The sequence below is a fragment of the Gossypium arboreum genome, chromosome 9 (genome assembly GCF_025698485.1).
Source record: "Gossypium arboreum isolate Shixiya-1 chromosome 9, ASM2569848v2, whole genome shotgun sequence".
In the NCBI taxonomy this organism is placed as follows: domain Eukaryota; kingdom Viridiplantae; phylum Streptophyta; class Magnoliopsida; order Malvales; family Malvaceae; genus Gossypium; species Gossypium arboreum.
The window spans coordinates 63,848,132-63,863,083 of record NC_069078.1 but is presented as its reverse complement, the minus strand read 5'-3'; the positions used below and the strand labels follow the sequence as shown (position 1 = coordinate 63,863,083).

The 14,952-nt window shown below is 31.9% G+C and overlaps 1 protein-coding gene across 2 annotated transcripts; it reads right to left on the bottom strand.

Moving 5' to 3' along the window:
- Positions 1-10,671: 10,671 nt before the first annotated feature.
- Positions 10,672-14,042, bottom strand: LOC108455092 (transcription factor bHLH112-like). 2 transcript variants are annotated; one of them, XM_017753703.2, is made up of 7 exons: positions 13,671-14,042; positions 13,275-13,581; positions 12,793-12,903; positions 12,540-12,605; positions 12,349-12,414; positions 11,225-11,272; positions 10,672-11,111 (listed from the first exon to the last, which is right to left on the bottom strand). In XM_017753703.2, exons 1-7 carry the CDS (start codon positions 13,961-13,963, stop codon positions 10,959-10,961), a joined length of 1,044 nt encoding a protein of 347 aa, XP_017609192.2. In that variant the 5' UTR covers positions 13,964-14,042; the 3' UTR covers positions 10,672-10,958. The 2 variants fall into 2 exon arrangements, with proteins under 2 accessions (XP_017609192.2, XP_052875411.1); XM_053019451.1 differs by having other exon boundaries at positions 13,275-13,569.
- Between the last annotated feature and the right edge of the window lie 910 nt (positions 14,043-14,952).

Below are 14,952 nucleotides of genomic sequence, written 5' to 3'. Positions count from 1 at the left end.
GTGTTCGATGCATATCTAAACATAGATAAAGATATCAGTTTATAATGATCCTTTAAATACATATAAAAAAACTTCAAATGGCTCTCTACTTTTGTTTTCTTTTTCAGGGGCAAGCAGAGAGGCTCAAGCCCCTCTAAATGGGAGACTTTTCCTTTAAACCCTTTAAAATTTCTAAAGTTATTAGACTATGAGTTAGCTATTTATGTAGGATAAAAGTTTCTGAAAATTCCACATTATACGGCTAAAGAAAACTAATGCTATTCAATAGTGCATTCAGTACATAATGATTTAGTAAATAGATAATTATGAGTTATGTTTTAACAGCAATTAAGCATTAACTTTAGGAATTGTCAATTACTTGATACACATGATTACATAACATCATGAAAAACACATAAAAATTTTGAAATTTAATTCATTTTTAAAAATGATATCTAATAATTCAAGCTCCAAAATTCAATCGCCATAATAATTTCCCATTATGTGCTATCCCAAAAGTAAAAGTTTACTTAAATATCTATAAAAATATGAAATTATAATGTGATACAAGCATAAAATTTTTAAATTTACAATTTCCATCACTTAAAAGAAAAAAATTGGCTTTGTTATCCTTATTTCTTGCATGTTTCTAGATACCAAACAAATTGGAAATAGAATGTTAACCTATGAGGTAAACAAGGGAAGAAGATGAAGATAGAATGAAGGGAAAGAGTATGAAGGTTGGGAGGAAATTGTGATCTTGTGAAGAGAGATTAGAGATTCAATCAAGGGAGAACGAGAAAAGATCTTCTACGTGAGTTGTTTGCATGACCCTATTATAGTAGGGGACAAATTTAACTATGTGTCCTAAGATTGTTTGCGAAAGAGCTTCAACAAACGGTAAGTTAATAAACAATTATTTTAAGAGTTCAATAAATTTATCTTATTGTTCTTTTGTGTGGTCTCTTTTCAATGCTGCTAGATAAGGGATTTGTGGTTTGTATTATTTAATTATTGGCTTATGTTCTTTCTTACCTTCTTCAACCTCATCACTTTTCACAACAGCTTCTAGCTTCGACTTCTTTTCAGGCTTGACTAACTCTTCCATATTTCGAACAGTGATTGCGTGTATTTGCTCCTTTGGGTTAGTTTCAGTGTTGCTAGGTAAGCTACCGTGTGGTCTTTCCGAAATAAGTTTGGCCAGGTGTCCAATTTGATTTTCAAACCTATGAATCGATGCTTGTTGATTTTTCAGTGTCGTCTCAATGTTTTGAAATTGAGTTTCTGACACCAAAATAAATTTAGCTAACATCTACTCAAGATTTGGTTTCTTCTCTTACTAATAAGGTTGTTGAAAACTCGGAGAGGGTTATAACCTTTGATTTCCTTGACCACTCCAAGATAAATTTGGATAGTTCCTCCAACCTGTATTATAAGTATTGCTATAGGGGTTATTTTGAGGTCTAAAATCATTATCCAAAAAGTCAACTTGATCATGCTCCATGTTAGACTTGAAGGATGAATATTCTGAATCCGCTCCATTCGCATCTCATTGCATCACCGGATTTACCTACTTAGAAAAATTCAAATCATCAAAATTTTTTTAGTGCTTCCATTTGGCTTGTCAATATAGCAACTGCATCTATATTAGAAACACTGACTACTTTTTATTGATTTTGTTCTCATGACTTGCCACTGATAGTTATTTAGTGCTATTTCTTTCATAAACTCTTGAGTTTCCTTGGGTGTTTTATTATTCAGTGTTCCACCAGCTGCTGTATCAATTAATTGTTTAGTTGAGGGATTCAAATTATTGTAGAAGGTTTGAACTTGTAACCACAAAGGTAACCCACGATAATGACACATTCTCAAAAGATCTTTAAATCTCTCCTATCCATCATAAAATGTCTCCATTTCAAATTGAACAAAAGAATATATGTTGTTTCTCAACTTAGTTGTTTTGGCCAGTAGGAAGTACTTCAACAGAAAATTTTCAATCATTTGATCTCAAGTTGTGATAGAACGTCGTGAAAGTGAATGCAACCACTATTTAGCCTTGCTCCTCAAAGAGAATGGGAACAACCGTAAGCGTATGACTTCATCAGAAACGCCATTGATCTTAAACGCGTCACAAATCTCTAGAAAGTTAGCCAAATGAGTATTCGAATCTTCATCTTGCAAACCATCAATGTAACACCTTGATTTTAAGGGTTAGAAGTTTGAGATTCTTAGAAAGGGTCAGTGAGTAGGTCGTGTATTTGGGATAGTGTCCGCATTTTAGTGTCAGAATTGGTCTACTAGTCTGATAGTTAGTTAAGTGTTAGTGTTCCATTGGGTTTTGGGTTCAATTCCTCGTGTGTGTGTTTTGGAAAGGTATTTTTATTATTCAACTATTAGATTTTTTGAAGTAAAAAAAAACAACAAAATAATTATTTATTTTTCTTAATGTTTGTTTTATTTTTATTTTTTATTTTCTTTTCTTTTGGCACTTTCTCCATCGTTTTTTTTTTCTCTATTTTCTTTCTTCTTTTGAAAAGAAAAAGAAGAGAACGGTTTTGTTTTTGGTTTCGAAAAGCTTCGTGTTCATATCGAAGTCGTCAACATGTGTCGATTGGTTTTTAAGCATCTTGATTGCGAATCAGGTGTGGGATTCGAAACTTTCTCATTTTCTTTTATGTTTTTTTAATTCAATTTAGTGTATTTTGGTACGAGTTTGCTGTGAAAACTTGTCGATTTCTTTGGGTATGTCCAGTTAATTGAGCAATTGAAGTTTGTGTTGTTTGCAATTATCTGAAAGTGGGTGGGTTATGGATGGGTTCTAAAATACTTTGATTAGGGGCCATTTTAGTGATAAAAAAACAAGACTTTCAGTCAATTTCGGTGTGATTTCGTGACCACACGAGCGGCCACATGGGCATGTACCCCCACACGGGCAATTCACACAGCCGTGTGTAATTGGGATTTAGGGTTTCCTGGCTAATTTAGGTGCCACACGGCTGTGTGGCTGATTTGGAGAAATTAGTCGATTTTTACACGACAATGTCCTCTAGGTATACGGGCATGTGTGTTTGAGAATTAAGGTTTTAGTGATTTAGTGTCACATGGCTGTGTGGCTAATTTTGGAATTTATAGATCCCACATGGACATATATTTTAGACACACGGTCGTGTCTGGTGGGCACACGAGCGTGTAAGACCCTCACACAGTCGTATTTGCCCTGTACTCTATTTTAGCACAAATGGACAGAGAGTTACACGAACTATCCATACGATCATGTTCTTGGCTCACACAGGTGTGTGCCTCAGCCATACGGCCATGTGCCTCCTCCCTTACGGGCATGTTGACCCCCACATAGCTTAGGCTTTTCCACACGACTAGAGCACATAGCCATGTGGTCCTAAGCTACCAATTTTAATTCAATGAATGTTTTTATCTGAAAATGTGTTTGTGTGTTCTGACCCTTGACTAGGCTTTAGTGAGGGTAGTTAAGACTCTGATCTAGGCTTCAACTTATGTGTTATTTGTGACTGTTGTAACACCCCAAATCTGGCCTAGACGTTATGGCTAAATCTGGCGATGTCACATGATAGGGTGTTTGAAAACTAAGTTTCTACTATACATCCTTTTCCATTTCATTACTTTTGTTGACTCCAAACCGCTTACTTATTTACTCAATTGTTTTAAAACTCAATTCGTTGCGGAAGCTTTAGAAATCATTTAATTTATGAAAAACCAGGTTAATTAGATAAATCCATCCATTTAAAAAAAACCTTTTGTTTTAGTGAAAACCATTTGTTCGTCGAGTTTGTGCAGTTATCAAATCCACGAAAACAGTCTAAAATTCGAAATAAAAGTAAAGTCTAAAAAGTCCAATTTACATAAAAAATAACCTAGAAAATAATTAAGAAATAATTATCAAAACTGAAATTAAAACAGTTTTAATTATGTATGGCCACCGTCGAGTCCTTCGTTGCACCGATCCGTCAAGCTTGTGGATTACCTATGCATATTAAACAGAGAGGGGTAAATTTACGTAAACTCAGTGTATAATCCCACAGAAAACAAACAATAGTAAATCACAGTGCACAGTTAAAACAGTCTTGGGCCTATGCCCTTTTTCAGTACCAGTATCAGTTTGGGCCTTAGCCCATTTCAGTACAGTATTAGATATGCAGTAGAGCCTTAGCCCATCATAGTATCAGTAACAATCATAAATATTCAGTAGCAAAGTCCCACCCAATTAGCCTCTACATACCATCTCTGTCTAACCCTACACTCTATGTAAGGATTAAATCAACCCGCCCATCCCTACACTCCAGATAGTGCCGAATGCGGCACAAAAATAGTAATTTGTAGCTGAGATACCAGAAATTAGGCTTAAAGTATTTCAGTACACTTCCTCCAAATATCATCATCCCCAACCCAATGCAATGCAAACATACAATATGTCATGCTTTTATGCAACCATCAGTCATACATATACATACATATATTAATAATCATGCATAGTTTATCATGTATCACATACACTCAAGTCATACATTTAGGGGTCTAGGTAACGCTTACCGACCCTACAGTAGGTTCACAGTCGACTTGGGCAAACCGTGCAACCCTAAGAATCATTTCAGACAAATGGGCCCAACCACCCATTTGGCTTGCTTGTGTGGGCCTACACGCCCGTGTGGTTTAGACATATGGGCCCACACAACCCAAATCAGTCTAGCCCGTGTGTCACACACGGCCTACCTAACCATCACATGGCGTGTCTTGTACGCACGGCCTGGCTTCGTCGGTCACACGTTCGTGTTATGTCACACGGCCTACCATACGAGCAACCACACGCCCATGTGGCTTCGACAATAGGGTTTTTATTTTTGTTGAAACCCTATTTTCTGCGTAATCAGGTACACACCTGGTTTCGATTGATGCTAAAACGATCACTAAGCACTCCAGAACCTAAAAATTGATATTCCAACGCCCAAAATCAGTGTTAAAACGAAACTTAAACGAAACTAAATTGAGATGTTAAACACAATACCCTCAAAAACCCTACCTTAAATCGAGTAACAGCATTTCCACACCACTTCAACACCGATTGAAACACTCTAGCTCTTTAACCTTTACCATAACAAACGAATCCTAAAACTCACTAATCCAAAATCAAAATAATTGCACTTATTACACATACCGAGACTTACCAAACCCACGTGAGCACCAACTACTTTGCAAAACAAGAAAGGAAGGAACGAATTTAGAAAAAGAAGAAAAAGTGGCGAGGGGGACGACAGAGGCTTTGGAGAAGGAGAGAAAATCGAAACTTGTTTTTGTTGAGGAGAGGAAGAATGAACAGATTTTTTTTTATAACCCCCTATCATCTCCCCAAATCTCTCCCTACTAACCCACACTAACTCATCACTCAGAGTCCCACCACGACACAACTCCTAGCTGAAATTTAGAGTAAAAAGGTCACCTACGCTCAAACAGATATTCGAACACAAACCTCCAGCATATTAACACTCCACTTAACTACCAGACCAGCAAGCCCATTTTGATATGTTTTTACAAACAATCAAATAAAAGCCTACTGATCAAGGTCAAGGCTTTATTCAGAAAAATACCAAAATTTACCCAATATAAAGCTTGAACTTGGGACCTCCCGCACACACTTAGAACATTTAAGCACTGAAGCAGATAGATATTTGTGTCATAAATTCACAAAAACAAAAATAAGAAATTTAGGGCGTTACAACTGTTGTGTGAGATATCTGATTAGGGCGTTACAACTGTTGTGTGAGATATCTGATTCTGAACTCGGTTAGCTGGGTGTGTGTACGCCTGTTTTTGTCTGACTGTCTATCAATATGTTTATTGTTTCTGTGAGGTTTTAAGCATACATACACTTGTATAAAGTATTTTTTGGGGCGGTTGTGAAGAGAAGAAAGACTGATTCTGAACCGATCTGGCAGTTTAACTGCAACTTATCGATACAGCGGTTTATCGCACTGTGCCACATATACGTTAGCTTTGCTGCGTACTATTATCTAATCTAGTAGTTTAAACTACAACATGTCCGTACAGCTGTTTATCGCAATGCACTGTACTGCATATAAACTAGCCTTGCTACGTATTATTGTCTGAGTAGCTTAGTCCACATACATGGTGTGTAGGTTTAGATGAACCTTTCGAGGTCCTGTGTGGTGTGTTTGGTTGGATGAGATTAAACAACTCTTTTGGGGTGTGATCGGGGGACAGAGATGTGTTTTGGCTGGATGGGTGGGTTTTTAATACTTAACTTCATTCATATGCATCTGGGTGTAAGTTACTTGTCTGTAATCTATCTGTTTGTCATAACATTTATGACTGATTCTGCGCGCATTAAGGTGTTAGCGTAATGACATTTTGGATTGTGATAATAAGTATTATTGTATCGACCCGTTGACGGGTTTATCTAATTAGTATTCTATGTGTGATTTGGTGTGCTTTGACTTTTACATTTGTTTGGGACATTGATTCCGAGTTTGCTTTATGTCTTTTCGTATCTCTGTAAGTACTTTTTATTATCGAACTATTATTTGGTTTCTGATCTGTAATTTTGTTGTTAGATACGTTTTGAACTCACACTGAGCTCGTGCAGCTCACCCTTTAGTTTTCCCCTTGCAGGAACATTTCTGAATTCTGATGCTGGACTTGGTATGCAGATGTTTCGGATAGTCACGGTTAAGAAAAAAATTTAATAGTATTTAAATAATTTCTGAGTTTATAATTAAACACTTTGAATTGTAAGTACTGTTTTGGAAAATTGTGGTATGGAATTTTGTGTTTTACGCACGTAAGTGTCATTAGGGCTGTATTTTCTTTTGAAATATCAGGATTTTATAATTGAGAATTTTATGTAACTTAAATCCTGCAATGTTTTTTCAGTTTGTTAAACTAAAATTTTCTACGATCACTTCGGTAATTAATGTGACCTCCGAAATTTGGCCAAAACTTCTGAGCTGGTTTTGGGGCGTTACAATCAAACTGAACATACTGTTGTACCATCTGAATTGTGTTCAGCTTTAGTTCAAAATTTTTTGTAGCAATGGTAGGTCTCACAATACTCGATTCAGTCCCAATCAGAGTAGACTTAGCATAATCATACATAATCTGAGGAGCAGGAGCTGTAGAAGGTAGATAATTATTTTGATTATCACCCATCTCTACAGTAATATTCTTTTCCTCTTGATCGTCTACTATATTCTGTTGACTTTTTCTTACTTCTCTAACCTCTTTACGATTTCTACGAGCAGTCTTTTCAATCTCATTGTTAAAAAGTAATGGATCCAATGAGTTTCCTCTAGTCATAAACCAAAAGAACCCCCCAGAAGCAAACAAACGAAAAAAATTAGAATATAAAAATTAAATAAAAATAGAAATAGAAATATTAAAATAAAAATAAAAATAAAAATAAAAATGACTAAATTAATAGAAATAAAGTTTTCCTAATATTTTAGTCCCCAACAACGACGCCAAAAACTTGATGCAATCGTAAACTAACTAAAAATCTGACTAAGGCAAGTGCAACTATCAATTAATAGTATAACTATGGTGAGCAAAGATATCATTCCCACGAGGACTAAAAGTACTAGCAATTACTATTTTTCTATTATTTAACTGAAAAATTGGAGAGATCGATTAAAACAAAAACTAACTAAATTAATTAAGTAAAGAACATGACAAAAAAAGAATCAAAAAAACAAACGATTAACAATCAAGAAGTGAAACAATACTTAGAAAAGAATCCACCTAGATTTCATATGTCATTGTCAATCTGAATTAAACAATTTCTTCACTTAGTATCTTGATTCGTAGAAATCTTTAAATTATCCTAATATCTCTTTCGAGAGTAAGAGCAACTGACTCTAGGTTGATTAATTGAAATTTCTTTCTAATTAAAACATCTATTATCGCATTAACTCGATCTATGGATCCCTCTATTAGATTTGACTCTAATCCGGTAGATTTATGTCATCCTCTTTCTAGGATTGCATGCAACTTCACTCAATTATGCTAGATCTACTCTTAAACATAGACTTTTTCTCCTCTGATTTAAGCACATCAAACATGGATTAATAGTACAAAAATATTAAACCAAGAATTAAGCACATATAATTGAGAACAAGATTCAAGTATTTATTGCGTAAAACAGAAATCAAAAGACAGAATTCATCATAGGGTTCATCTCCCCTAGGTATTTAGAAAATTAATTCATAATCGAAATAAAAACATCTCAAAAACAATATACCAGAAATAAAGAAGTTCATAATAAACTTAAAAGAAATCAAAAGGAGATCTTCAATCTTGATAGAAATCTGCTTTGAGTCGGCTTCAATGGTGTTTTTCGAATTGTTATCTAAAGTATTCTATGGCGACTCCCCCTCCTCTTCTTATATTTGGTATATATAGGTCTTAGAATGTCCGAAAAACCTAAAAATTATGTCTTTCAACATGTTTAGAGTGCAATTCATGATTTCTACATGGTCTGGCACATACCCATTTGGCAACCCGTGTGGCTCTTGAAACTTACTCCTATTTTTGCTCTTTTTTACTCCTTTTGCTCTCAAATTCTCTAGAAACTTGAATTTAAAGGATTACGAGCATAAAATTCACCATTTTTAATCGAATAATCATTCAAAAATACATTAAGAATGAGGCTAAAACATGTTACTTTTGGCATTTATCAAGATTTATCATTATTTTAAATATATTTTAGTTTTAAAATATCAACTCTTTTTTATATATTTTTCTTTTTATATGATTTTTATATGTCAAATATTTATTTTCTCCACCTAAAGTGTGGGTATGCTGATTTCTAATATTATAAAATTAAATAATTATTTCAAGTATCATTATTATTTTTATAGTTCAAATATCATTATTTTTCACCTACATTGTGGGTATGATAATTTCTAATATTACAAAATCAATTAATTATTTCAAATGTAATTATGTTTAGTAAATATAATTTTATATGTGAAATATTTATTTTTCAATCCATATCATGGGCATGGTAAATTTTATTATTATATATTTTTGTATATGTATTTCAAATAATTATTTCAAATATTTTACATATAAAAATAAAGATATTTGAAATAATTATTTTTATAATATTTGGATTTACCATACCCATAATGTAGGTGAAAATATAATGATATTTTAAATAATTAATTGAAATATTTCACATATAAAATGATGATATTTGAAATATTTTACATATAAAAATAATAATGATATTTAAAATAAATATTTGATTTTATAATATCAAATTTACACCATACACATAATATAGGTGGAAAAATAAATATTTGACATATAAAAATTATATAAAATAAAAATAAACAAAAAATTAGTTGATACTCTTAAAAATAAAATATTTGAACATAATAATAATAAATATAAGTATATATTTTTCATTATATAACTATATATTTTTTATATGAAAAAGGAGTTATTAATTTAAAAGTATTTTTAACATAATAAAATATATCAAATATATTTTATTATATAATTACATATTTATTATTTTATTTATATAAATAAAAATTATAATTTAAAAATAAAAACTTGAAAAATTAAAAATTTTAATTAAAATTAACCAAAAAAACTTAAAACAATAAGAAAAAAATTTAGAAAAAAAACAACATACTTAATATAGGAATCAATTTTAGACTTAAAGATAGAAAACTCTAAACGCTTAACCATAAAATTAGAAGAGTTAACATAGAAAATAAAAGGTATTTTCTCAAAGCATGTTTTTGTGGTATTGGTGAGAAATTGGTGAGAAAATTCAAACATTTATTCTTAAAAATAGACATAAACCCCCAATTTTGTGAAATAGAAGTCTGTTTTGAAATGAGAAAAAAGGGGTTTGACTTAAATTTTTTTTTTTTTTGAACTTCAATAATAAAAATGTATGGATATATACTACCGCATTGTGGGCAGTAGACTAGGCCCCACCTCCAGCACCAAGAATCTAAGACACTTTTCTTTCTTTTTTCAATCGAAATAATGGAGAAACCCTAAAAGAGAACAGTGGGCCGCGCCCTAACTTCCACTACCACATTAAAAGTTAATTACAAAACAAAAAGTCAAAATCTTTTATCTATATTTTTAATGAAATTTGAGAGTTAACTTTTACATTTAAATTAGTATTTAAAAATCTAGTTCATTAATTTATATGAAATTCTTTTATCAAATTTTACTTATTGTCATGTTTGTTTGTTTATTGTGTCCATAACGATCTGCTTTTGATGTTGGCATAATTGTATAAGTATATTGATCACAATTTTAATGAAAATTATTAACATGTTAATAATTTGACTATAAATTTCAAATCAAGAAAGTAAAAGGTTAATTTTAATTTCTTTTTAAATGCAAACACTAAGTATTAAATTTTATTCAAATATTATGGCATATTTTGACAAAAAAAGAGCTTATTCAAAGTTAATATTTTAAAATTAGATCGGTGATCATATCAATTAAACCAATATTTTTAGTTTAACTGGTTAAATCTGGTTTAAAGTGAATAAATTATTAAATAATTTTAAAAAATTATAAAATCTGATTCAATTGCCGATTTAACTAATATCTTGACTGATTGTTAATCTTACTAATCCAATCCAGTTCATACAAACAGTAAGAAAACTCCAATGCAATAAATAATAATCCTTTTGTGTATTAATTTCCTCTCTTTACATTTCATTTGATACTTCAATGCAAATAGAAACATTAACCAATCATAATTTTGCTAGACCTACATCAATTCTGCTTGTTATGCTGACCCTGGAGTACTCCAGCATTTTTTTTTTTCCTCTTTTTTCTGTTTTCTTTAGGTTTTTTTTTTCTGAGTTTTCCATTATATTTTGCTGTTCTTATTCTATTACTACAGTATTTATTGTAAGACCCCTTTTAGCTTTTCTAATCGTCTTTTCTTTTTCCTACCTCAAAGTTCCAACAAATGCTGGCGTCCAAAAATCAGCAGTGGTCTCATTAGCAACTGTGAATGTGGTGGAGATTGGCACCAAACATAACCCTCGGCTTCGTAGGTCTTGTTTTGACCCTTCTGTGTCTTTCAACCTATGATCAATACCCTGCAACAACAAAAAAGAAAAAAAAAAATCAGCAATTCATAGTAATTATTCGCACACTGAAAAGGTTTACCAGTTATCAGCATTGATCGAAGTCATTTTTTTTATGTACGTACCTGTTGCATGGAAGTAGCTGCTTGTTTCACATATGGAGTACTTAAAACCTGAAATTACATAAAAATTAACATAACTTTTTTCAATTCGTATGGAGATTTATTCGGATATATTACCTTTTATCTTATCAACTTTCTTCAAATTCTGAATTAATTTCTAAATTTTAAAATATACTAATTGAATCTGGATATTCTATTTCTATCAGTCATGTTCTTTCCTTAGCTAAATTAAATTTAGATGTTATGTTGTTAGCTCAAATCTAACTTGTAGTATATTTAAAACATGAATATCAAATTATAAATATGTGATCCTATTATATGGGTATAATTTGTTTATAAAAGAGATAATGTTAATAAAATTTAAGAAGATTATTTCTTCTTCTTTTTTATCATATGAGATGCATATGTATTTAAAATTTGATCAAGGTGTTTTAAAAATGTTTTATGTTGAGTTTGAGCTAGCATTTAACTCTAAAGCTAATAGATAAATGGACATAAACATAGGCATAATGATAAATTTAGTCTTTAACATTTATATTTTTATCAATCGACCCTTATTCTTTTTTTAAACTAAATTTGACCATTAACATTTCAAAAAAGTCAAATTGTATTTCTTTAATATAAATATTGATTAAAACATTAAATTTTTAACGATGTTGGGATGATAACTCCAAGAATATCCATATGTACTTTATATTAACATGACACTATTTGTCTTCTATGTCACATTAATAAATAATTTAAAATTTATAAAAAAGTTCAAAAATTTTAAAAACTTGAATTACACGTGAACTGTTATGTGGGTTACCATGCTTAAATTTTTACATTTTAGTCAATTTATCTGTTAAAAATTAATTCAATTATTTTTAAAAGATTGATGATCGAATTTGACTTTTTTTTTAAAAAAAAAGCTTGATGGTCAAATTTAACTAACAAAAGAATAAAACTAATTTAACAAAAAATATTAATGTTAAGGGCTAAAAAAATTTATGCCTACAAAAAAATATACTGATATTTTGATAAATAAACTAAAAGGCTTTTTAAGTTTTAAGCGAATTTAAAATTGAGATAATAGTTTTTTATTCTATCTTGCAAGGGGATAATAAAACGAAGATAAAGGAACATACATTGACTTGATCATGGAGGAACTTGATGTATTCAATAGTTTCATGGAGAACAGATGCTGTATCAGTCTGGGAAAAAGGAAAGGCGCACATTAAACCAAATGCCAACATAAAAAATAAATAAATAAATAAATAAAGTAAAGCTTTCGATTATGTGTTCTTTGAAATTTCAAAAGAAAAATACAAAATTTCACCTTTCCAAAAGGTGAAACCAATTGCTGGAGTGCAGTGATTCGGTCCCCTAGCTTCTCTTTCCGGACCTGATAAAAATTGCTACTAATTTATCATCTAATTCTGTAAATAAATTACCGATTAAATATTAGTTGAATTGACATTGTTACTCTTGTAGCAGCACGAAAGTCGTGAGTTGAAGTGTGTTTAAGATTATAATATTCTTTAAATAAACTATCATCAGCTTGGAGGGAAAGAAAAGCTTGAAGATGGTACCTTAAAAGTTGGTAATGGCAATGGCGTTTCAATTCTTGGCCTCTTTAATGGAGATTCACCACTTCCTTTCTTCATCACTGACGCTAAGTTTCGTACTTGTTTGGTATTAGTCTATAATACGAATCCATAACATAGAATAAATATATCAAAATATGGTCAACAAACCCTAGCCCTGGATCCAAGGCAAGAACATGAAGTACTAATTTCCTGCATCTTATCAGATCTTAGGTCTAATTCTAGTTCTAGTCCTTGTACTATGAAAGGATTTGAAATTTAATTTGATCAGCTACTATTATAATATTATTAGCAGACCCAAATTTAATTTAATTTAACTACAGTAACTAACTTTGTTATTGATTGGAGTCTGCTAATAATATTATAAAAAAATAGAGACCAAAATAATGTTCAAGTAGAAGGATTAAACATCAGACTTGAGAATAGTTAGGGACTAAAAACATAATTAGAGCTCAAACTTTAGTTACCTCTATCGTGGGGCGGGGGCAGTTGAGTTTATTTTCAAATGTTTGTAAAAGAACTTGTGATTGCGGTAAGGGTAAGCTACAGGGAAGCTGCTTCGGCAATGATGGCCTTACGAAAGGAGCTAGTTTTGGCCATGGAGGTGATAATATTCCATTAGCGTTTGCCCCATAAGTGGCACCGGCAGGCATATGGTTGATGGACCGGTTGTTGAAATTAAGTGAGTGTTGTTGAGCTTGAGCATCAGGTTCAAATAATAAACCTTGTAGCAGTGCTGAATCCATGGCTACAGGTTCTTGCCTGCAACTCAACCTTGAAATGAATTATCAACCAAGCATTTAATAATGGATTGTTCATAATCATATGGCAATTAGTTTGTCATTATAATACATCAAACTTACTGAAAAGATTGGTTACAATCGGGTGTTGATGAAAGACCAAAATCCATCATTTTTAAGGAAGAATCAATGAAAACACTGCTGCCATTATTATGAGAATCTGCAGCTTGCTGATGCTTTTCCTTGTTATTAGAAGACCTTGCCTCGATATCGTCCGCCATATTCGTAGCCCATCCGAAGCTAATTCCCAGGTCTGCGATCTCAGTAGGAGACGACGAAGGAAACCCTGAAAGCATGGTTTTCGACGACTTCCACCATGTCCCTTCACAAATTCCGGCATGCAATTCTTCTGCCATAGTAAAACTTGATTTTTTATTTTTTATTTTTTGTATTTTTTTTCTTGTCGTGCCTGAGAGCTCTTTCTCCTTGAGGGTTAATGTTATTTATATATTTGAAAGAAGCGTCTAAAATAGTCACTGTTAGTTAAATTACACAAATTAATTACTTTTTCATTTTCTCCCTAATGAAATACTAACTGTGCATTCCACATTATTGATTAATTTCCACCTAATTATCTTTTCATTTTCCAGGTCAGAAGGGTCTCTAAGCCATTCTTTCTCTCTCTCTTTTTTCTTTTTTCTCTTTACTTAAAATTTAACTTTTTTTCTTTTCTTTTCTTCATCTAAAAAATAAAGCCTAAAAAAAATTCCTTTCGCTCACGTAGCCACTACCGGCGCAACCTCCGACCCAAAAAGTGGCATCAATCCACTTATCATCTTAATGTTTTGAACACAGATATGGGCTTAGATTTTCCAAAAAACTTCAGGAATACCCCAAAAATTAGCCTAAAACTTTTAGCTTCTCTTTCTTTGATCTCAAACACCTACAATTCGATCGGACTCCATTCAAGAAAACTGCTTTCTCACAATCTCTTTTGCAGCTCCATGACAAACAAACTACTATTTAGTGACGACTAAAAAACTATCGTTAAAATCAAAATATCCATCGGTACAAGTCTAAAACCCCTACATAGACGGTTAAAAGGGCTATTCGGATGAAAAATTAATGTTGGCAGATGTAACATTGGTATACCCTTTTATCGTCGAAATACATGACTGTCGGAATAGGTTTAAAGGTCTATATTGCAGTTTGAGTGTCACTAAAGTAATAATTGTCGGTATAGATACTATATGCAATGTTGAATTGTTGATTTGGTAGTACTTATCATTCGATAATTGAGAAGATAATTGAGAGTAAGAAAGTGAGTGAGATGGAAGGATCTTGTGTGCGGATTTAAGCGTGATGCAACTATATAATAATTCAAACATTAATGAATTGAGAAATT